Here is a 22,882-nt window from a genome sequence, read left to right as displayed (position 1 = left end):
CTTAATTTGAAAAAAAACAACTGAAATTAGAAATGCGGCGATTGCAGTTTAAGCTCCGCCCAGAACTTTATGCGCTTGCGTGTTCCAGCCCGCGAAATTTTTTTTTGAAATCCTTGTCGAAACTTTATTTTTTCGACAGTACGCGCAGCTATTTTCATTTAAAATATATTTTTTACACAATATTTCGTGAAGAATTTTTGAAAAATAGTTCTGCCGTAGTTCTATTTGTCAGAAAAGCACAAAATATTGAAAGATATCGGTGAAAAACAGAAGAAATAAGCGAGAAAACAAGAAAAAATTAATTTTCAAAACTCCAACGCAACCGCAGTGTCTGCGTCTCTTCTCTCTAATGCGTGTCAATGGAGCGTGGTTGCCTTATTCTCTAAAATTGAGTTTTGAAGGGTTAAAAACTCAAAAACTGATAAAAATGGATGAATACTTGAACTAAAACGACAATTTGAGATGATATTTATAAAAAATAGAATAACTACATGCATTTGGCCAAGTTTCATTCTCACACGAACCCTCTCGCTACGTCTGCTGTCCGTTCAGTTCCATAACGTATAAAGAAGAATTACAGAATTCTAAAGTATGAACGAGTTCACGTAGTCTGTTTGAAAAACTCTTTTATTGATTTCGGGATAGAATGAATTATTCTCGAAACGTTGGAAGTCTTCTCCAAAAAAGTTTGGGTTACGGTATCTTCACAGAATAAGTTAACTGAAAACTTCCTGATTACCACGTGAAAGAAACTGGAAGACCAAGTTTGTTTCATAATGAGCAACAACAATTATCTGAAAACTCGCTTTGGAGTTTCAGAGAATATGGAGAATGCGTTAGAGGGTTCAAGAGAAGAAGGACATGGTCTGGAAATAGTGACAATTAAGACGTGAAAATTTACAGCAATTAGGTCAAAGGCTGTTTTCGGACTTGATTATTTCATTCCAGTTACAAACTGTCAAATTAGATACGTTGAACCAAGATGTTTTTCTTCTATGTAACAGAAAATATCATTCCGCAACAATTCACTTATCGCGGTATTCGAATATCACTCAGCTATCATTCACTTTTCCGCGGTATTAAACTATCACTTAGCTGCGGTTGGTCTATCGCCGCTCTTCGACTATCGCTCGCCTTCCTTTCAGCTACCACCGCTTCCACCCAAAACACAAAGCTGTCGTTCACTTACCATTCACCTACTTGCGGTGTTCGCCTACCATTCGCATCCTATTCGCCTGCCAGCGAGCCTTCAGCTACCGCTCGCCTACCACTCACCTACAGCGCTTTACCTGTGCATACCTAATTAATGTTTCAGAATCTCCATCTCCCTCTGCTCGAAATCAACAAAATCCCTTATCACATCCCTCCACTTCCACCTCCAATCCTTCCACGTACACATTGAAGATTCCATCGAAATATCCGTTCGCTTCACAGACCATACAGATCTGACTTTCGAATTTTATGAAGATAAGCCAGTGGAGGAAAGAAGAATGATAATAGATCCACCGGAAGTTGTGGAAGTGATTTATGATGGACCGATATACAGGAGAGAAGGATATTGGCAAAGACCTGGATACAGTATGAGACAGTGGGTAGATCACTTGTTCCAAGTGATGCACTATTCGAAATTAGATGAGATTTGTTTCAATGTGGTTGAGGATCACTTGGAATTGGAGACAATCGATGCATTCGTCAATGGAATTGATATCAAAGCACTGAATATTACTAGAACATTCTCTCCGACCTATTTCTTAAGAATCCTTCAAAAATTTCCAAGTGCCAAGCAGCTCCATGTCTCACAGAATCCATTCAAATTGTGTCAATCTGAGCAACAGAAGATATTGATTCAAAACTACGACATCCTCAAGTTACAATCTAGACGTGTAGATCAACTTTGGGAAAATTTCCCTTTGGATGACTTACTGATCATCAATAGTCGTAGAGTGTTAATCACCACAGAGAATTTCACAAACAAGAACTTGAATCAATTTTTGAAGCACTGGCTGAAAGGTTCCAATCCAAGACTGGAATTGTTACATATACAATCTAAAAATGTTGCTGGTTTTGATGCTGAAATAGCTCTGAAAGGAATTCTACATGAAGAAAGAAGGAATCTTCCACGAGACAAGATATTTGATGAATGTATTCAACTTTATCGTGGTGAACAACTCAATGGCGTTCAAGGAATCGATATAAGAAGAGGGACAGATGGATCAGTTGCAACGCTTCAAGTCATTGATACTAAAGAGGGAATTGAGTTCCAGTTTGTGGTTTGGCATGAGGATTAGATGATACCCACATTTTTGGTGCTGTCTGCAGTCAGAACTGCCCATACTTGCAAAATATGGGACCGGATTCGAAAAATGTTGACATTTCTTTAAATATCGCCAAAAATTAATAGTCAGAATTTGAGTGTACATTTGAAAATAAAATTTTGCCAAAAATTCCAATTTTTAATTAATTTTTTGTACTGAAGATCGGACCGGCAAAAGTTTTCAAATTTGTCCGGCCCGGCCCGTCGCAAGTATGGAACTGCCCGGAATAGCACTAATACCAATGATAACTGACTAAGCGCTGATTAAAAGTAATACTGAATCTATTAGATATAAATTATCAGGTTCTGTTGCCTACCTGCCCTATTCCTGGTGAGTCTTGATTAGGGGCAGCAGCACCAAATTTTTCTTATTTATGACTTTTATTATAAATAACTGTTCACTTATATTTGCTTATTTCGGTTTTCAAAGCATTCAACACCATGTCCTACTGTCAAACTAATAAAGTTTCCGCCAGAATTTTCAATTTTTCGGGGGCTGAATCTCAACTGCGGCAGGAAATCGTGGGCGGAGCTTAAACTGCAAACGGCGCGGATAAAATACCACCTGGTTTTTCAACGAACGATGTTGAATTTCAAGAAAAATTCGCATTAAATGATTTTTTCAATGGTTTTTTTTGCCGCAAATTTGTATATTTTACATGGTCAATCGAAACTAAAGAAAATTGTGTGAGAAATTGAGAGACTCAGAGAAAAAGAGACATTTTTCAAGGGGATTTCGATAGAGCGAGGTTGTAAAACGCGTGTCGTTTTAAGAACCACAAATTTATCTTGAAATTCGAAGTAGCTCGTTAAAAACACGATGGAACTTTATCCACTTGTTCACGAGGACTACATGGAGTTTCTCCTAGAAACTCCCAACATTTCCTGTTGGACACACCTGATTTCCAATCACTAAACACTAATCTTTATTCGTATAAAAAATTCAATCCGTAATTCAAAAAAGGTTCTCTCAGCACAACGGAACCGAGATCGACGTGGCGCCGTGCTTCTGAACACGTTTCCATTTGTTGTTCTCCCGTTTAAAATTCTCGACGATCACTCCCGGTTTCACAGTATTGATTGATTTCCGTTTCTGCTTCTCCAGGATTTCGTAGAGGGTATCAAACACGATGGGGCCAAGGAATAGAACGAGGTTAGGCAGGACACGCATTAGTCTGGAAAGAAAGTTTCCAAACCTTAAGTCTTTAAGACGCCACCCTTTCCATATTAGATCTCTCCTGTCTAACAACTCTAAATTCGGTGCTCAATACTTACCTAATCGTTTATTATCCTGTTGGAATTCCCTTCCTGTTAATGTTTTCCCGGTTAAAACTTCCTCCCGTTGTTTCAGAAATAATGTTAAACTTCTTGACTTCTCTAATTATCTCACTCTTAACATGTCTACCTACTAATCTAATTTCCTTACCGCTTTCGTTTGTTCTCTACTGTGATTGTGTTAGTGGCTTTTGGCCCTTCATCTCAATAAATCAATTCAATTCAAGAAAATATGTCTGTCTGTTTGTCCAGATGTCCCAACTTACTCAAACAACGTCGACTCAATCCTCTTTTCCATGTCACCACGAGTCTCCAGTTTATTCCACGAGAACCTCGCGGCGCCCAGGATAACCTCATACTTCAAATTTCTCAGCTCCGAATCCCTGGCGATCATGAACTGCAATTTTTGAAAATCTGTTAAATGCAAACGCGCCCTACCGCCAACCTTATCATTCTTCGGTTCGGAGAAGAAGAAGCTGGATCTCAGCGCGGTTTTCTCTCCGAAATGTTTCTTCGCCACACCGTGAGCCAAATTCAGAATCGAAATGTGTGGAGCAGCGACGTAGACGAAAGAAGTGGGCGGAGTCTTCCATGTGGCACGCATCTCGTTGGTAATTGCGTCGTTTATAGTTTTAATGTGAGTGTCATTGGGATTTTCGGGTACACGAATCATTATCAGTTGCCAGTGTTTGTCATTTGTCGTCGTCTCTTTCGAACCGTCGCGATTCGAGAATTCGGGAAACGTGTCGGCGTCGGAGTAGGCGATGTCTTCGATTCGGTGCAAGATTTTTCTGGAAATGGAACATTTTTCACGGTTTTTGAAATGTTCCGGTTTCGAAAAATTTTGGTTCTGCCTGTACACCTGCTTGTCCAAATGTCTTTTACCTTCTCGATTTTACTGTTTGTCTGTCCGTTTGTCGTACTATCCAGAGGTTCCTTCCTCTTTCAAGTTAAAAAAAACGCGTCTGAAGCGCACCAGACGTGTATTTTTGTCATTTCTCTTGTCTGTCTGTACACCTGTTAGTCTAGATGTCTGTCTGTCTGTCTGTAGTATTATCCAGATGTCTTTTTCTCTTCCTCTCAAACCATAAGCATGAATGGGGAAGTTTTAGGTCAGAAAAATGAAAAAAGAGCACCGAAGGCGCACCAGACAGATTTTTTCCATTCTCCAGTCTGTCTGTCCATCTTTCCTCACATCCAGATGTCCACCTCCTCCCCCCAAACTCTCACCCATTATTAGCTCCAGCCTGTGCAGCTGGTGGCGTTATCGAAGTCATCGTCGCTTTTTGATTCATTTCCGATTAATATCAACTTCAGCTTTGTCTAGCGATTGAAATTATTTTGAGAAATAAATGGAGGAAAAAGATTTGGTAAAAAGCATAGGAAGAGAAATTTTAAAAAAGATATATGGAACACGTGGAGAAATGGACTTTTTTTTTAATTTGGAGGAAAATTAATTTTTTGCAGCCTCCTTTTGTTCTCTGTGTCTCTATTTTTGAAAATTCCGGTGGAGCGAGGATGCAACATTTTACTTGTTTATCATTCTTCGTCAAAATCTTGTCCGAGAGGACTACACGGCCGCACAGGAAAAACTTTTCCACGAAGGCTTCTTTTGAGTCAGGTGAACCGGAGTTGTGGCGTTTATAACGATTTGTAGTATATGCGCCAAAAATAAAAGTTTCTTCGAATTTTCAGAAGTATAGTAATCTGCAATAAAAACATGACCCAGTCCTCATCTTCCCAACGTTGTAATAGTCGGCCACGTACTAGTTTGTACTCTAATAGACGCCAGAGTGGCATGGAGGTAAAAATTCCTTATCCGGAAGTAGGAAGTTGGAAGTCGGAATTCCATGCAACTCTCTCTATTATCAAGGTTAACGAAGCTATCAACTAGATTGATTCTTGCAGTCTAAATACGGTAGTATACTTTATTATTGTCAATTTTCACGTTCCAGACAAAATATATAAGTGAAAAGTTCAGAATTTTAAGAATTGAAACATGCACAAATGCTTTTTAAAAAACTTCAATGCCACACAAACATTTTCACAGTAGTACGTTTAAACTTAATAGTGGCCTTCTTAGTTCCCTTCTCGTTCCATATCTCAATTCCATCAGTCAATTCTACGACTCTCCGCTCTCTTGCACCTCCAATAAACCCTTCGAAACGTCTAGGTGATACCATTCGACGCTTTATTCCTTTGAACACTTCCTCGTTGGATCTCCGTTGAAATTCGATGTAAATGTGTTCCAGTCTGGGGTTTCCTCCCATGATCCAATGTTTTAGAAATCTGTTGATATCTTTATCGGTTAGTTGGGAATCCATCACATAGATAGATAAACTGTTCATGATTAGCAAGTCATCAATTTTGAGGTCAGCCATTGGTTCGATGGTGATATAGTCATAGTTTTGAATTAGAACATCATGGAAGTCTCCCATTGGATGCAGACTGCTTGATAAGTCTAGCTGCTTAGCAAGTTTCGAGAACTGGTTCAAAACTTTCTTATAGAAACCGTAGTCCATATCTTCCGGGTGCACATAGAGACAGTTGATATTCAATCCCTCAAAAATCACACACATTGAATCGAAATCCATCAGAGTTGAGTGAATATAAATGTCAATTCTTGGATTACCAAAGAGATATACTATGTGATCCCAGAAACTTTTGATTTCCGATGTATCTGGGATGAGGAAACTGTGAAAGATACGACATGGCTTAATGAGAACTTGGATTTGAACGACTTGGTCGATACAAATGAAACATTCGAGGGGCTTGATGTTGAGAGACTTCACGTGGTGCTTGGTGGAGTTGGAGCAGAAGGAGATGTTGATTCTGGAAATGCATAGGGTTGGAAGGTGTCGATATGGACCCCATTTTTGTCTTTTTCGGAAACATAATATGCCCAATGTACAGTACTGGGTAAAAATATACGAACTTTAAAAGTTTTCAGTTGAAAAGGTCCAACTTTGAGAGTGTGTCATGGTAATACTGATAGTAGATTTTTAATGGATCATACAGATCAAAAGTAGAACTCCGTTTTTGTAATTGACAACTTTTTTGTACGGACACTGCCTAGAGAGTTATGACCATGTTAAGACGACATCTCGAAAATCGCACTGTTTTGCACTGAAATTGGTCAATTTAAGGAAGAAAATACTTTGTCAATTTGTAACTTGCTAGGGAGTGTCTGTAGAAAAAAGTTGTCAACTACAAAAATGGAGCTCTACTTTTGATCTGTATGGTTCATACATAATTTACTTTTTGAGACAATAAGTGCTACCGCAACACCCTCTCAAAGTTGGTCATGTTCAATTGAAAACGGTTGATATTCGTATTTTTCAGTACTGGTGATTCTAAACAAGAACTATATTCCAAAAAATGACAAACATCTGATTTTGGGGTAGAAAACGCCGCAATTATAATGGAATCATTAAAACGACCGTTAATGTATGTTTTGACCACATAAAATAGTTTTTCGATAAATTTTTTTCATAAAATCAACTGAAAATTCAAATTTCTAGGTGCTCCTAAAGACCATCATACAAAAACTCACATATCTTTCGGCTCCATGCATCTCAGTGAGTTGTGAATCGCTTTGATGGGTAGACAAAGTAAAGGGAACGACGAGGCGTCCATCATGACAATAATGAGGAAAAAGTGGCTGTGCAGAGGACTTTCTTACCTTGGAGGCCAAATAGTGGTCTCTGTGTCAACAAACAGCAAATCAATAAATACGAATACGTGGCATGTTGGACATTCGTCATCTGATGTAACACACTAACGGGGAGAGGGACGGGTGCGGTAATACACGGTACACGTATTTAGTTTAGCACCGGGATCAATTGAAACCAGGCGTTTGGCAACCAAGGCATTTCAAAACTAGACGTTTCAAAACCAGATTTGAAAAAAAAATAAACTGAAAAATGAAGCATTTTCTGTCCAATTTCACTTGGATCACGAATAATATATCTTTTTTTTAAAACATCTTAATTTCAACTTCCTGGAGAGTCTGGCGTGCCTTTGGCGCGAACCAGCAAACCCAAGTCACCAGAATCATCGGGCTCGTTCATCCTATCAAAAAATCTGTTGTCTGGCGCGCCTTCGACACCTTTTTCATAAAACGGGAACTTGAGGAAAACTTATTTTATTATTTTCAGACCGACACTCTCTAATTTGAGGCTGGCGCACCTTTGGCGCGTAAAACCACTAAACCCATCACTCCAAAGCCATCAGACTTACTCGTCCAATCGAAAGATCTGTTGTCTGGCGCGCCTTTATCGTTAAATTTAATTTGAAGAAATGTTACTCTATCATTGATAGAAAGACACCTTCTAATTTGAACTGGTGCGCCTCCGGCGCGTTTTGTTTCTCCCGATTTTCTTGTCTAAAAGTCGCACCTTTGCCCTGGATTCCTAAGTAGACAATGAAGAAAGAAAACTAGTAAATTCAAACACCAGAATCATTGAACGTTTTCTTCTCATCTAAAAAAGTATCGTCTGGCGCAGAGTTGAGCGGAATTCCGCCTTCCGCCTTCCGCCTTCCACTTTCCGTCACTTTTTTCTTTCCGCCTTCCGCCTTCCGCTTTCCGCCTAAAAATGTTTTATTCTGCCTTCCGCTTTCCGCTTTCCGCCAAAAATTGTCCTATTTCTGCTTTCCGCCTTCCGCCTTCCGCTGTTTAAAGATTTTTTCCTCAGCTTGAAAAATTTGATCACCTATTCCAATTTACTGATATTTTTGAGTTTTTTTGCAGCAAAACTATCAATGTTCACCGAAAAACAAAATTTAACTCAAATTTAGCCATTTTAGTGTTTTTTACTACAAAATAAGGTCAAAATCGTATTTTTGAAAGCGACATTGTGTTTCGCCTTCCGCCTTTTGGCATTTTTTTCCATTCCGTTTTCCGCCTTCCGCCTTCCGCCAAAAAAGTTTCGCTTCCGCCTTCCGCTCTCCGCTTTCCGCCGATATTTTTTCAACTCCGCCTTCCGCCTTCCGCTTTCCGCCCAAAAAATGTTCATTCCGCCTTCCGCTTTCCGCCTTCCGCCATTTCAAAAACCGCATTCCGCTCAACTCTGGTCTGGCGCATCTTTGACGCGTTTATGCAGGGCACAAAATCTTGAAAAACTGAAGTTTTAGCTCTGATAAACCGTAACTCGCTACCTTGAGTCTGGCGCGCCTTTGCCGCGTTTTGTTCTCACCGATTTTCTTGCTGAAAGTTTTATCTGGTGCACCGTTGAAAGTTTTTTTTTTGCTGTTTGAAATGTCTGTCGCGCTGTCGGCGCGTTTTTCTCCCTTTGAGTCCCCCATCCCCTCTCTGCTCCCTTGTCGTTTTTTGGTCATCATCCCCTTCCCCACCATCATCAAAAAAAGAAAAGAGCGAAAAATGTTGTTGTTTACTACTTCGCAGCGCCCATCTCTCTCTATTCCTCTCTTTCTCTACTTATCTGCGTTTCGTATCTCTCTCCCTCATCTTCTCTTTTCACTCATCCGTTTAACCTCTTCTTTTTCTTCTTTTTTCGTTCTTTTTTTCTATTTTTTCGGTTGGTCACTTATTTTGTTCAAGTAGAATGAGTAAGTGACCTTCGGCGGCGGAAAGAGGGTAATAAATTAACTTTTCTTTGCGGCATTTTTCAAGAGGAATGGAAACACCCAAGCGCGTCAACAGTGCGCCAGCCATCAAAAAATGTCAATGACCGTTTCAGTATAACAATAAGTTTGCCAGGAAATAGGTTGCTCATACTAAAATCGCGCCGACGGCGCGCCAGATCGAAAAATTCGGCTGATTACAGTTTGAACCGTTAGATGGCCTGTCTGTACGCCTGTTTGTCCAAACAAAAAACGCGTCAAAGGCGCGCCAGACACCAAAAATTCGTCTGATTACAACTTGAACCGTCATTTTACCTATCTGTGTGTCTGTTTGTCTTAACGAAAAACGCGCCAAAGGCGCGCCAGGCAAAAATTCAGTACATATCGGTTTCAGTTCGTCTGTCGGTGCGCCTGTTTATCCAAACAAAAAACGCGCCAAAGGCACGCCACACAAAAATTCAGTACATATTGGTTTCAGTTCGTCTTTCGGTGAGCCTGTTTGTCCAAACAAAAAACGCGTCAAAGGCACGCCAACCAGCAGGAAATCCACTTCTAAACAGACTTTGTTAGTGTCTGCAAGAAAACGCGCCAAAGGCGCGCCAGACAGAATGAAAATCTTGAAAAACCCCACTTTTCTGATATTTTTTGTGTGTTTTTCGTATGTACTATTAAGCTTTCCTATTTAGTAAACAAATCTATTTTCCCTTTTCTTTCGGGATGTGCATGTATTTTTTTGTGGTTCATCAAAATGTGAGCTCTGGTCTCTTCCAACCAAAAAATATTTGCCTTTCTCAACACAAAAAATTTCTAGAAATCCACGTCATAATGATAGAGAAAAGGGTTCAAAGATCAAGAGTATTTGTTTACTTTTTTGACACATCACCCGTTTTTTTTTGTTTCGTTTTGAAAAAAAAGCAATTGAAACAAAGAGGAAGTAAGCAATTAAAAATAGGGTGTTTGCTTAGTCAGCGGAATTTCTTCCTGAATGTTTCTAAACGTTTATCACAACTTTCTTTTCACGGAAAATGTAAACACAAGCGGCTGGCGCGCCTTTGGCGCGTTTACAATGTGAAAAAGCGTCTTGTGTTTTAAGGACATCCGGACATTTAGATACACAGACAGACACAGGCTTAGAGCGGACATCCGGACAAAGCAACACACCGCCAGACAGTGCATTCTAGTGAATAACTGTCTGTTACAAATCCGGGAGAGATCGGACATCCGGATGGATATATAGACAGACAGACGTAGTCAGCATGTATTCTTCCTGTACAAGGTGTCTACTTGAAAATCCGGACGTTTGGACACACAGACTAACATATATTTAGTTTATATTATCACACTTTCAAAGTTCATGCCTTTCAGACAATATAATCGTAAATCTGGACATCCAGATCGAGAGACAGACAGAGAAACACTGCAATATCTTGGAATTCTAGAAGATTGGACATCTAGGCATCTGGAAACACAGACAGACAAGTTGACTTTCAGATTCTGGATTTCCAGATATTGCAGTTGACACCATTTCAGTATGATGCGGACATCTGGATGTCAAGATTGACAGACAGACAGAGAGACAGGCATAAACATCCGGTAACTCAGGCTTTGGTTAGCCGTTCTCTGAATCTCTATCAATCTTCTGGACATCCGGACACACAAACACACAGACCAGACTCCTTCCCTCAAAACCCTCCAAACCTTTCGTCTCATTTCTCCCTTTCGCCCATTTTTTATGACCACCACGACCACCCATTTCTCTTTTCTCCCATTTGACATTTGGTTCTTGTCAGTTCCCTTTCTTTTTCCTGAATTTTCTATTGGTTGACCCCTATGAATTACCCAGAGAATGAATGAAATTCTCCAGATGTTCGACATGTTTTCTATGTGGAAGAGAGAGAGAGAGAGAGCGTGAATTAATGTGGTGAGGAGGAATAGGGTATTGTTGTTGTACTTGTTTGTGTGCTCTTTGGTGTCTTAGCTATTCGATCTGGTCAGTCAAAAAAAAGAAGGGTCTCATTTTTGGGTAAATAGCTTCAGAATGGATAAAAGAAGACATCAGAGCTCACAGGTAGCTCGAAAATATTGTTTTCTTACTTACCTCAGCAATCGCGCTCTATTGAAACTGATAACAGTTGTATGGGAAGTGATTCTAGAGAAAAGTTTGGTAGAGCGTGATTGCAAAGTCTGTGTCTGAATTACAGATGACCGGCTGAGGACATCGTGGGGACTTTTGTGTGGCGTGCCGTTGACGCGTTTTTACCAACCGTCACTGTTTTGAAGACATCCTAGATGTTCAGCTAGCAATTTCTTCGGGAGTATCTGGCGCGCCTTTGTAGCGTTTCGGAATTTCCAGGATTTCTCAACATTTCAAGATTTTTATAGGTTAGACTAGAACAACCCGTTTTAAAACTGTAACGATTTAGAACCATCATCTATAGAACAGCGCCCTGAGTTGAAACATTAACTATACCAACATTCACTCAGACTGTATCTCAAATAATCGCTCTGAAACTCACCGTGGTTCTGGAGCGGTACTTTTAGAAATGACTGGAACACGCCGTTTTAGAACTGGTACGGTTTGAAACCACCTATTTCAGAACTTGCTAATTCTCTATAGTCCCCCCGAGAGCCTTTCCTGAGACCCGAATAGTGGCGGTGGTGGCCTAGAAATCCGATGAAAACCTAGACCATCTCTCCAATCTCCCCCTTTACAAAAAACTCCAACCCATTCCCTCCATAAAAACCTCGAAGGGAACAAACGCACACACACGCACTCAAATATCGTTTTTGTTGGTTGTTTACTCGCTTACCCATACCCGCCGCGCCATTTCTCTCTCTCTTTTCTGTCTTCTTCTCCTCTATCGTTGAAACGTTCTTATGTTTGTATGTTTTAACCATTTTCAAATGTTGTATGCACAAGAAATAGGCGGAGAGGGGAGAAAGGTCAGGTCAGGCATACTCAGAGACAGTTTTGGTGTTGAAGTGAGAGTGTTGCACATTCTTGATTTTAGTAGAGAATGAACTTTTGGCCTAGGCGGTACTTATAAGGCACTTGCTATATGTGCTTTGCTGAAACCCGGCAGACTCTTTACCTTTCTTTAAGTTTGGAGCTGCTCAAATAGAGTTTTCTAGAAGAAATTTAAACGACTGGAAACCAGAAATCTTGAGGATTTAGACCATGCTTCAGAGTTGCGTCCAACGCAGGATGGAACAGAGACATAGAACTTGTAGAGCACATCAGCTCAGAAGTGTTGTAACTTAGCTAGTTTTGGGCCTTGAACAATTTTGAAAACTGATTCAGAATCCTTACAATTCCAGCTTTCTAACCGTCTAAAAATTCCTGCATGACTTTGACCTATCCTAATTGAAGAGTCTCTGCAAAAACCGTATCCAATAGATGGCGCGAGTTGCGCATATTTGAAAAAAAGGTCCGACTTTTTGACCTAAATTTGGCTATCAGAAATTGGAATTCTAAATTTTGAAAGTTTTTTGTTTTAAATAACCGGGCCCGCACTTTCCATTTTACCATCGATTAGATTCTGAGATTCCTGAAAATGCTGCAAATATTTCTGTCACTGTTGAACAAACCTTTGTCAACCGATCTGCCCCATAAATCAGTTCCAGCTGCCCAACTTCAACTCTAAAAGTCTCCAAGTTGACCTGGGATCCCTTCCAGAACCTTTCTTGCTTATATATGATCTAATGAGTAATCCATCCCCTCTCCCCTTCTCCCTCCGGTAACCAAAGATCAAGTCAATCCTTTCTCCCCTCTCTCGTAAATATGTCAAGATCAATCAACATCTTCTTTTCTATTTTCTTTTTTTTGTACGCGCTTCTTAAAGTCTGTCTTCAAACCGTCTAGTACCTAAACCCTATTCTCAAGGAAAATGATCTATCCGGGTAATTTACCGTTACTAACCGTTTAATCGTCTCTGTCGTTCCCCCAATTCCTCGCCGTTCTTCCTCATTGACCAATCTGTCAAAACGGGAGAAAAAGGAGGGAAATGTATAAAAAGTGATCGTTGATCGCTTCGTAATGGCCTCCAACTGGGGGCACATGGTTCGATCAGAAATTGATCGAGACCACAAATACATGCATATATCAACAACAAGAGATTTTTGCATAAATATCACATTTTCCAGGGTGGTTTTGTATTGTTAGGCCAAGTTTTTCTGGAATATTCTAGCTTCCGACGTTTAGAAGATTGTCATAATGTAGAAATCGCTATCGAGAACGCAGGTACCTGAGGAATGATAAGTTTGTACCTGGTAGGTAAAATGTACCGCCAAAAAACGGCCAAACAATGGGGGATCACGTTTTTCTTGTTTTTCTCACTTCCATTCTTGCACAGGAGACGTAAGGTCCGCAAAACGAAAAGTTTTGAATTTACCGCGCCAGTCGCGTTGCGTGTGCGTCGCGTTTTTCATTGAAAGATACGACAAGTACACGCTAAACTTCAATTTGGCACTCGGCCAAGTATGTTTTTGGCACCGTGCCTACCGCTGAGCGACGGAGCGCGTTTAAGAGACCTTGCTCAAACTTTCTAGAACTTGAATGTGAACGCTGATACGTACTTGATAAGTGACGGCACCAGGCAAAAATTGACAGTCCCTCGTTGAGTACCGATTCAGGTCGTGAGAACTTGATACGGAGTCCATGTTAGTACTTTTAGTCCCCGATTCTGCTGGTCCAAACCACCCTGAAGTTTATACACTTCACAGGCAATCTGGTACAGGCTTAAAAATAAGGACCCGACATTTCCATGAGCTTGGTGCTCCACGGTTGTTCTGTTTAGCTCAGAAAAAAAACCAAGCTCTCCGTTTTTTTTTCTCGATACGACAGCTTTAAATCACTCTAACAAGGGAAGTCCTCAAAGTGTCCTCCTTCAAACTACTCTAAAAATTGGGCCCGGTACTTTCGAGTCCGTAGATTCCGAATCCGAAATGAAATTCTGCTAAATCCCTCTGTGAGTCGAGTTATGAGTCGTCGAACTTTTCCTATGATTTAGCTATTTTTGCGAGACACCTTAACAACCTATCTAACCAGCTGGTCGTAGTCCTTTTTTACTGTCTTGAGGTCTCAACACAGTCCAGATGCGTGACCTTCTATTGAGTTTTTTCTATGTGTGAACTTTTCAAAAAGCTCACATCATCCGCCTATCCATTTCCATCTTTTTCCCTCGCTTCTCGAATTTCACCCCTCCTTTCTCTATATTTATCTATTTTTTTGTTGTTTTCCAATATCCTCTTCTATACAACAACATCTCCTACCCTCACTTTTTCTGTCCGTGCCAGTTGGCACCAACACATTCCGTTTTTTTTTCCCTCCGTTCGTTCACTTCAGTGACCGTTGTGTACGATCTGTGGTTGTTGTTGTTGAGGGGGGTGTGTTGAAGGATAGATGAAATGTAGTAGAGGTGTATATTGGTATGATTCATGGAGTTGGTGGGGACAAAAAAGAAGGAGAAGAAGACAGAAGAAATTGGAGAGAAACATCGAGAAGCAAAAATAGAAGAACGGTTCTGAGTCATAGGTCCCCCTTTTTTTTGGTTTTTTGAACCGTGAAATTGGAAAAAGAAGGAAAGTGCAATTTCCTACACGCTTTTTACAACCGCGCTCTACCGAACCCGATGAAAATAGCGTGCGAAATTGAGAGACTTAGAGAAAAATAGACCTTTTTCACGGGAATTTCGGTGGAGCGCAGTTGTAATAATTGATAAGGTGTGTTACCTATCAGCGCGGCATGACTTTTGTAAACGCGCTCTACCGAAATCGTTCGGATTTTCTAACTGGGACATTCAATTTGTGGTTTAAGCACAGTTTGAAAGAATGCTCAATGTCTGTAAATGAGTCGCGCAATTCTCATTCGAAGCCGGCTAGCCATATTCTGAAGAAAATGCGCTCTAATGCACTTTTCATAAAAACTAAGCCAAACTATTATCGAAATAAAAAAGTTCCGACATTTTTTACCGACGCGTGTTTGCGGACTCAATGCAAAATTTAATAATTTAGCACTATGACCGCAAACACGCGTCGTTAAAAAATGTCGGAACTTTTTTGTCGCGACAATATTAGCTCGGCACAGCTCTTACAACTGCGCTCCACCGAAATGCTTTTGAAAAATGTCAATTTTTCTCCGAGTCTCTCATTTTCGCACACAATTTTCTTCAGTTCTGGTAGAGCGCGGTTGTAAGAAACGTGCCGTGCTAATATAAAAATCCATAATTTCCATAAATCAGGTCTCACTGCGAAGGTTACTGTACTTTGTTTTTGTTTTTGTTTACATCGGCTCGTTGTTTCTCAAAATACCGCCCGAAAATTATCATTTTCTCTCAAAATAATCAATAATCTGTTTTTAGCTATTTTCAGTTCCAAATTCCTAAATTTTCATCGTTTTATTCACAAAAATCGCTTTGAAAATGCAGAAAACCTCCGTAAAGTGTGATGCATTGTACGCAGAACACCGTCACGTCAGAATGCAGATTTTTGAAAAATTCAAACTCTTTTTCGCTGAAATTTTTTGTTTTTCTGCTCAAATTTTCTCAAATTTGCTTTAATTTTTCTGTTTTTCTTGAATCAATCGGAGAAATTGTAGTTTTTCTGAATATTTACACAATTTTTCGTCTCGAAATCTGAAATTTTGCGTCTAATATAGTCGAAATCCGTTTTCAGAGTTTCAGTCCTCCACTTAAACGCAATTTTCTGCTCAAATATTGATTTATTTTTCATTTCTTTCTTTTTTGAAGGATGGAAAGAACGGATTTGCCAAATTCCCACTCATTTTTCACTGGAAAACTCTGATTTTTCATCTAATTTCTAGAAGTTTTTCAGATTTCAACAAAAATTTATTTTTAGCGCCTAAGTTAACTATTTCACCATACTATTTCACCATTTTCAACGTTTTATTCACAAAAATCGCTCTGAGAATGCTGAAAACCTCCGTAAAGTGTGATGCATTGTACGCAGAACACCGCCACGTCAGATTGCAGATTTTTCAAAAATTCAAACTTTTCTCGCTGAAATTTGTTGATTTTCTGCTCAAATTTGCTTTAATTTTCTTTAATTTTTTTGTTTTTCTTGAATTAATCGAAGAAATAGTAGTTTTCTGAATATTTACACTATTTTTCGTTTTGAAACCTGAAATTTCGCGTCTAAAATAGTCGAAATCCGTTTTTCTTTTGAAAAATTCATATTTTTTCGGGAAAAATGTTGATTTTCTACTCAAATTTACTTAAATTTTTCTGTTTTTCTTGAATTAATCGAAGAAATAGTAGTTTTTCTGAATATTTACATTATTTTGCGTCAGAAAACACATGGGAATTTGCAGTTTTCTAGAAGATTCTTAAAAAATGGTAAAATATTTGGAATTTTTTGTGTTCTCTGACGTTTTTTTTCAGATTCAAACAAAAACTATTTCACCATAATAGCTGAATTTTCCATCAATTTCTATTCCCTACTAATGACTTTTCTTTTCTAAGACTCAAAAACCTAAATGAGTCATTACCACCGTTTCGCAATTTCCTGCCCAAGAAATCCAAAGATACCCTTCGATTTCATCATCCCCTTGATAATTTTCTCTATCTTTGTTGTTGTTTCTTTTCTCTTTATCTCTATCTCTCCTCCTCCTCTCCTCTCAATGATTCACCACCCCCTCCACTTCTCTAAGCTCCGCCCCCTTGCCCCCTCGGCGCCGCTTTTTAGTCTTCCCCACAACACGCCATTGAACAGTCACTTCGGTTCGGCGGTTCTCTCGGTGTTGTCTTTTTGATAAGAGTGGGAGAAGCTTATCTGTCTTTTGACCTGTTAATTGTTTATTTGTTCTCTTTTGAATTTGATGACTGATTCCTCATTTCCGATGAGTGGTTTGGAGTTTTTAGTGGAAAATTCCAGCGTTTTTTGTGGAAAAAACGCTGAAAACCGCCGTAAAATGTTGGGCACTTTGCGCAAAACACCGTCACGTCAGAATGCGGACTTTTGGAATTTTCAGCAACATTTTCAGAAGGTTTTTCACTGAAAAATGCGATTTCTACGGATTTTTGAATAATTTTTGCTATTTTTAGGCAGTTTTCATACTTTGAAATCAATTTCTATGCTCTCTTGCGCTAATTTTTGCCTGGAAACCTCGAAAATCGCTTTTCTAAACGATTTTTTTCGATTTCCCTGTTGAATTCTTCAGATTTTTCTTGTTTTTTCGTGCTCAAATCGCTGAAAACATCGAAAAAATCCATAATTTCCAACAACAGGTCTCACCGCGACGGTTACTGTACTTTGTTGTTGTTTTTGTTTACGCCGGCTCGCTGTTTCTCAAAATACCGCCCGAAATTTATCATTTTCTCTCAAAAATAAGCAAATGTATTATATTTTTTGCGGTTTTGGCTAATTTCCGTCTAAAATTCTTAAATTTTCATCGTTTTATTCACAAAAATCACTCTGAAAGTGCTGAAAAACACCGTGAAATGTGATGCATTGTACGCAAAAACCGTCACGTCAGAATGCAGATTTTTGAAAAATTCAAACGCTGAAAAATTGTTGATTTTCAGCTCAAATTTACTTGAATCTTTTTGTTTTTCTTGAATCAATCAAAGAAATACTCGTTTTTCTGAGTATTTCCACTATTTTCCGCCTTAGAATCTGAAAATTTGAACCGAAAATCGTCGAAATCCGTTTTCAGAGTTTCAGTCTCCCACTAAAACACGATTTTCGCCCTAATTTTCATTTATTTCTCATTCGCCGCATGTGAAGATTGTATTTGTCAAAATTCCACTCATTTTTCACTAAAAATTTCTGATTTTTCATCGAATTTCGCCTCTTTTCTTTAATTTCCCTAGAAACCGATCAGTTTTTGCATATCTTTTGATTTTCCTGCTGAAAAATAGGATTTTCTCCTTAAATCCAGTTCAAATGTATCAATTTTCTTCTATTTTCCACGGAAAATGCTTATTTTCCTACTTTTTTCACTGAAAATCGTCTTAATTTCCGTATTTTCTCTCATCATGCTCTTCAAATCTCAAATTAATCAATTCGTTTCTTTCAGAATGACTTCCCCATACGCAACCATCGTCGACAACAAGGAGTTCAACGCTCCAATCTTCGCTGAGAAGATCGACCGCGCTCTCCGCGCCGGAGACAAGGACGCCGTCGTCCAGGTGCTCACCTCGATCTCCAACGCTCAACGGCAACTTCTCCGCGAGCCATACAAGCTCAAATACGGCAAGGACATCATCGCCGCGCTCGACAAAAAGTTCTCTGGAGATTTGGAGAAGACTATCTTCGCTTTGATGGAAACTCCATTGGACTACGACGTCAAGCAACTGAAGGCCGCCATGAAGGGATTGGGAACCGATGAGGCTGTTCTCATTGAGATTCTCTGCTCGAGAACCGTCGATCAGCTTCGTGCTATCCGTGTCACCTACGAGAAGGAGTTCGGAAAGGCCCTTGAGGCCGACATCGCTGGAGACACTTCTGGAGAGTTCCGTGACTTGCTTGTTAGCTTGGTCACTGGATCCAAAGACGGATCCCACGATACCAACGATGCTTTGGCTAAGGATGTAAGTAAAACGCTGAAAATCGAGTTGAAAATGGCAAAAACTAGTTTTTTTCAGCACAAAATCTCAGTTTTACGCTAGAAAATAGCCTAAATATTAAATTTTTATCAAAAATTGCTGAAAATAGGGCTTGCTTTTATAAAAACTGGGAATTATTGGTTTTTGTAACCGAAAACAACTATTTTGTTGCAAAAATGCCACTTTTTACTCCATGAAAGTGCTTAGAATTCGTTGTTTTGCGCTGAAAACATTTGTTTCTTCACAAATTCGCTGATTCTAGACTGAAAAAAGGTTTTTTGAGTTGTTTTTAAGCAAAAAACGAGCATTTTTCAGTTTAAATTATCTTTTCTGCTTGAAAAACATGAAATTTACCAGTTTTCCCATAAAATATCTGAAAATCTCCAATATTTCCTTTAAGATTTCTATTTTTTTCCATTTTCCAGGACGCCGTTCGTCTCTTCGCCGACGGAAAGGCCAAGCTCGCCAAAAAGGACGGAACCCACTTCCTTCACATTCTTGCCACCCAAAACCAATACCAGCTCCGCAAGGTGTTCGCCTACTTCCAGGAGCTCGCTGGTGGAACCATCGAGAAGAGCATTGAGAAGGAGTTCTCGGGAGATCTCCAGAAGTCGTACCTGACTATCGTTCGTGCCGCTTCTGACAAGCAAAAGTTTTTCGCTCAACAACTTCACGGATCCATGAAGGGACTCGGCACTCGTGACAACGACTTGATCCGTGTGCTCGTCACTCGCTCGGAGGTCGATTTGGAGCTCATCAAGACCGAGTTCGCTGAGCTCTACTCGAAGAGTCTCGCCGACATGGTCAAGGGAGACACGTCGGGAGCCTACCGTGACGCTCTTCTCGCCATCATCAACGGAAACCATGCTATTGCTCATTAGAGATGGGCGCGGATTGACGACACCCGGAACAAGCTTTATTATGTTCACTTTTATATTAATTGCATTCCTAACTACAAATGTATTTTAATGTTCACACCCACTTTTTCGCATTTTGTAATAAAGAATCTGTAAAAAGGTTCGAACTATTTTATTTCTTGTTTCAGCTTCAGCAGCTTCAGATTCATTGATGGAGCCATCTGGCCTTTTAGCATGTGCTCTTTTGTGGTCATACAGCTCTTGGCGATCTTCATAAACTTTTTATCGATGAATGTTGGAAGCGTTGAAGGAACAGGAGTCCTTGTACGAAGAGACACGAATGCTGAGATCTCTGAAAGGAAACTGTATTAGCAATAGAGCGCGATTGCTTATTCAGAAAAAAAAACAATTCTTGCAACCGCGCTCCACTGCAATCTTCTTCTACGCAATTATTTTCAGTTTCAGTAGAGCGCGATACCAGAAAATGGCTTTTTAAAGTTTTTTTTTTCGTAAAAAATCCATTTTTTTCGCGCGGCCGTGTAGTCCTCTCGGATTACTCACTTTTTTTTTGTAGTTTTTTTTGAATTTATACCGCGAAAAAACAGAAAAAAAACGACGAAATTTTTTAAATCTTGTCCGAGAGGACTACACGGTCGTGCGGAAAAACTGTTCCACCTTTTGAGTCAGGAGAACGGGAATTGCGGCGATTAGAGCGATTTTTTGCATTCGCGTCAATAAGAAAAATAACTTAGAATTTTCAGAAGTATAAGAATCTGAAAAAAACAAAAAATGATTTTTTCACGAAAAACCCTAAAAAATCAGAAAATAATTGAGTAGAAGAGCATTACAGTGTAGCACAGTTGCGCGGAATTTCCGACTTCCGACTTCCGACTTCCGTTTTCGGATGTTTAATTCCGACTTCCGTCATTCCATAATTGTGGAATTTCCGAAAAGTATATTTTGCAGAAATGCAAGGAAAAATGGTCTAAAAGGACAGAAAATAGGCTTTTCTTCAGCCAAAAACTAATTTTCCACTGATTTTCGCGAATTTTATGAACTTTTTCTAGGAGTTTTTGAATCTTTGCGAAAAAAATCTACTTCCGACTTCCAACTTCCGACTTCCGGGCGTTTTTTCACTTCCGACTTCCGGGCGTTTTTTCACTGCCGACTTCCGGGTGTTTTTTTTACTTCCGTTTTCAAAATTTTACTTCCGACTTCGTAGCACAGTTGCAAGGGAAAATTTCCAAACCGCGAATTTTCAGAAAGAAAACAGACTCCATTTAAACTTGTCAGCGCGCTGACCGAACTTTTTCCTTTTGTGTTTCTAGGTCACGAAATGAAAACCGAATGCAATCAGCATAGTTCAGCAGTTTTTCAGCAGTTTCTTTTAAAGTTCAGCATAAATAAAGTTAAACTTCTGACGTGTTGTTCTGATATAGATTAGGGTGTCATCCGGTGACCCTCCCACCTTTCTCACTTCATTACTCTCCAGAAATTCAGTACTAAATTCCGATTCACTCAAAAAAACTTGCGCTGTCAAAAAATCACGACTAATGGCTAGAAAGAAACTGTCGGCAGTTCTTCGCGATCCGCGGAAGGTGTTCCTCGCCCTATACGTCTACTTCCTGATGGTTGCCTTTGGATATCAAGTGGTACAAGGTGAGTTGCTCCTCTTTTTTTTCAGGAACTATATGAAATTGTAAATTTCAGCACAGAGGTGCGAGGCGTAAGGTCCACAACGAAAAGTTTTGAATTTACCGGCCGAGTCGCGATGCGTGTGCGTCGCGTTTGTTATTGAAAGATAAGACAAACACACGCTAAACTTGAACTTGGCACTCAGCCAACTCTGTTTTTGGCACGGTGCCAACCGCTGTGAGACGGAGCGCGTTTACGTTACCTTGGGTTTTGCACCCCTGTGTTTTTAACAAAATCTCTGCGTAGCGAAAGGTTGGGCGCTATTTTGAACACGGGTTGGCAAGGTGCCTAGAAAAATATGACTCAGTGTCAACTAGCTGCCCGTATATGTAGTTTTTTAGAATTTTCCGGATTCCGCGCTACTATGCTGTGACGCCGAAAGCCCTCACGCTCCGCTATTCTAGGCCTCAGAAAATGATAAATTTACATCTGACAAGGGAAGTCTTTGGAGACGCCACTTTCAAACGATCCATAAATTTGGTTATCGGTATTTTCGACCACGAGGAGTCCATTTCTGCAGTCAAAAACTGCTAAATGTCTCTGCGAGCCGAGTTATGAGCTCTCAAACTTTTCATTCCGTTAAGCCATTTCACATGGAATTCCAAATCGGCGGTATATACGCCACCGCGCGGTTCCATTTGTGTTCCCCAGCGGTTTACCTGTGCTTGTACGTCGCAAAATTAAGAATATATTGCGTATACTGCTTGTTGATTTGGAATTCCATGTGAAAAAGCTTATCCACATGAGAAGTTTGAGAGCTCATAACTCGGCCAACAGAGACATTTAGCAGGTTTTGACTGCAGAAATGGACTCCACGTGCTCGGAAACACCTATAGCCAAATTTATAGGTCGTTTGAAAGTGGCGTCTCCAAAGACTTCCCTTGTGAAACAAGAAGAAGTTTCAGGTCATGGACTAGCGCTGACAGATTTCAATGGCGACATCTACTATTGAGACCAACCACTCATCACACCATGGAATCGAAGAGTTCGAGAAATGGTGAGTAGACGGGGTATAGCATGAAGAAGTACCTAGCTCTTCCCTTTTTCAGCCCCGACAACCTTCTATCCCTTCTCGATCGTTCAACCGCCTTTGCCCGTATTATCAATGGAGTCTCTCTTCAATCTGGTCTCCTCAGCGGGGAAAATTTCCAAACCAAGGGAAAATTTCCAGACCGCGAATTTTCAGAAAGAAAACAGACTCAATTTAAACTTGTCAGCGCGCTGACCGAACTTTTTCCTTTTGTGTTTCTAGGTCACGAAATAAAAACCGAATGCAATTCTAAACAAATTATATAGAAAACCTTAAGAATAATCGCCGGGTGAAGAACGTCTAGAAACATTGAAACAAAAAGTTCGACCAGCACTGGCCACAAGAAGCAAACGGCTTCGATATTTCTGAAAATCTGAAATAAAAAACCTAGCTTAGGATCTCTTTTTAAAGTTCAGCTATAATGAAACAAGATACATAAAAGAAAATAAAGGGAAACCTTCATCAAAAATTATTCTTCATGCTCGACATACAGAGTAAGAAAAATCGACGGTCGCTATCTTAAATAAAAAATATAGATAAATATATCAATTCGATGTTTTGTTGA

General features: G+C 39.8%; 5 protein-coding genes across 5 annotated transcripts; 2 read left to right on the top strand and 3 right to left on the bottom strand.

Moving 5' to 3' along the window:
* Positions 1-1,490: 1,490 nt before the first annotated feature.
* On the top strand, positions 1,491-2,288 carry GCK72_008489 (uncharacterized protein; the record flags this gene model as incomplete). The annotated part of the gene is made up of 1 exon (XM_053726853.1): positions 1,491-2,288. The coding sequence occupies one exon, from the start codon at positions 1,491-1,493 to the stop codon at positions 2,286-2,288; it is 798 nt and encodes a 265-aa protein (XP_053586430.1).
* Positions 2,289-3,284: 996 nt separating this feature from the next.
* On the bottom strand, positions 3,285-4,884 carry GCK72_008488 (uncharacterized protein; the record flags this gene model as incomplete). Its single annotated transcript, XM_053726852.1, has 4 exons — positions 3,285-3,489; positions 3,856-3,986; positions 4,035-4,380; positions 4,820-4,884. The coding sequence occupies 4 exons, from the start codon at positions 4,882-4,884 to the stop codon at positions 3,285-3,287; spliced, it is 747 nt and encodes a 248-aa protein (XP_053586429.1).
* Positions 4,885-5,613: 729 nt separating this feature from the next.
* On the bottom strand, positions 5,614-7,228 carry GCK72_008487 (uncharacterized protein; the record flags this gene model as incomplete). Its single annotated transcript, XM_003098945.2, has 2 exons — positions 5,614-6,421; positions 7,143-7,228. 2 exons carry the CDS (start codon positions 7,226-7,228, stop codon positions 5,614-5,616), a joined length of 894 nt encoding a protein of 297 aa, XP_003098993.2.
* Positions 7,229-18,141: 10,913 nt separating this feature from the next.
* Positions 18,142-19,601, bottom strand: GCK72_008486 (uncharacterized protein; the record flags this gene model as incomplete). The annotated part of the gene is made up of 2 exons (XM_053726851.1): positions 18,142-18,732; positions 19,221-19,601. The coding sequence occupies 2 exons, from the start codon at positions 19,599-19,601 to the stop codon at positions 18,142-18,144; spliced, it is 972 nt and encodes a 323-aa protein (XP_053586428.1).
* GCK72_008485 (uncharacterized protein) lies at positions 18,208-19,616 on the top strand (the record flags this gene model as incomplete). Its single annotated transcript, XM_003098882.2, has 2 exons — positions 18,208-18,720; positions 19,161-19,616. The coding sequence occupies 2 exons, from the start codon at positions 18,208-18,210 to the stop codon at positions 19,614-19,616; spliced, it is 969 nt and encodes a 322-aa protein (XP_003098930.2).
* Between the last annotated feature and the right edge of the window lie 3,266 nt (positions 19,617-22,882).

This window comes from Caenorhabditis remanei, chromosome III (assembly GCF_010183535.1).
Source record: "Caenorhabditis remanei strain PX506 chromosome III, whole genome shotgun sequence".
Lineage (NCBI taxonomy): Eukaryota > Metazoa > Nematoda > Chromadorea > Rhabditida > Rhabditidae > Caenorhabditis > Caenorhabditis remanei.
The sequence above is the reverse complement of the archived record's forward strand: the minus strand, read 5'-3'. Positions and strand labels throughout refer to the sequence as shown.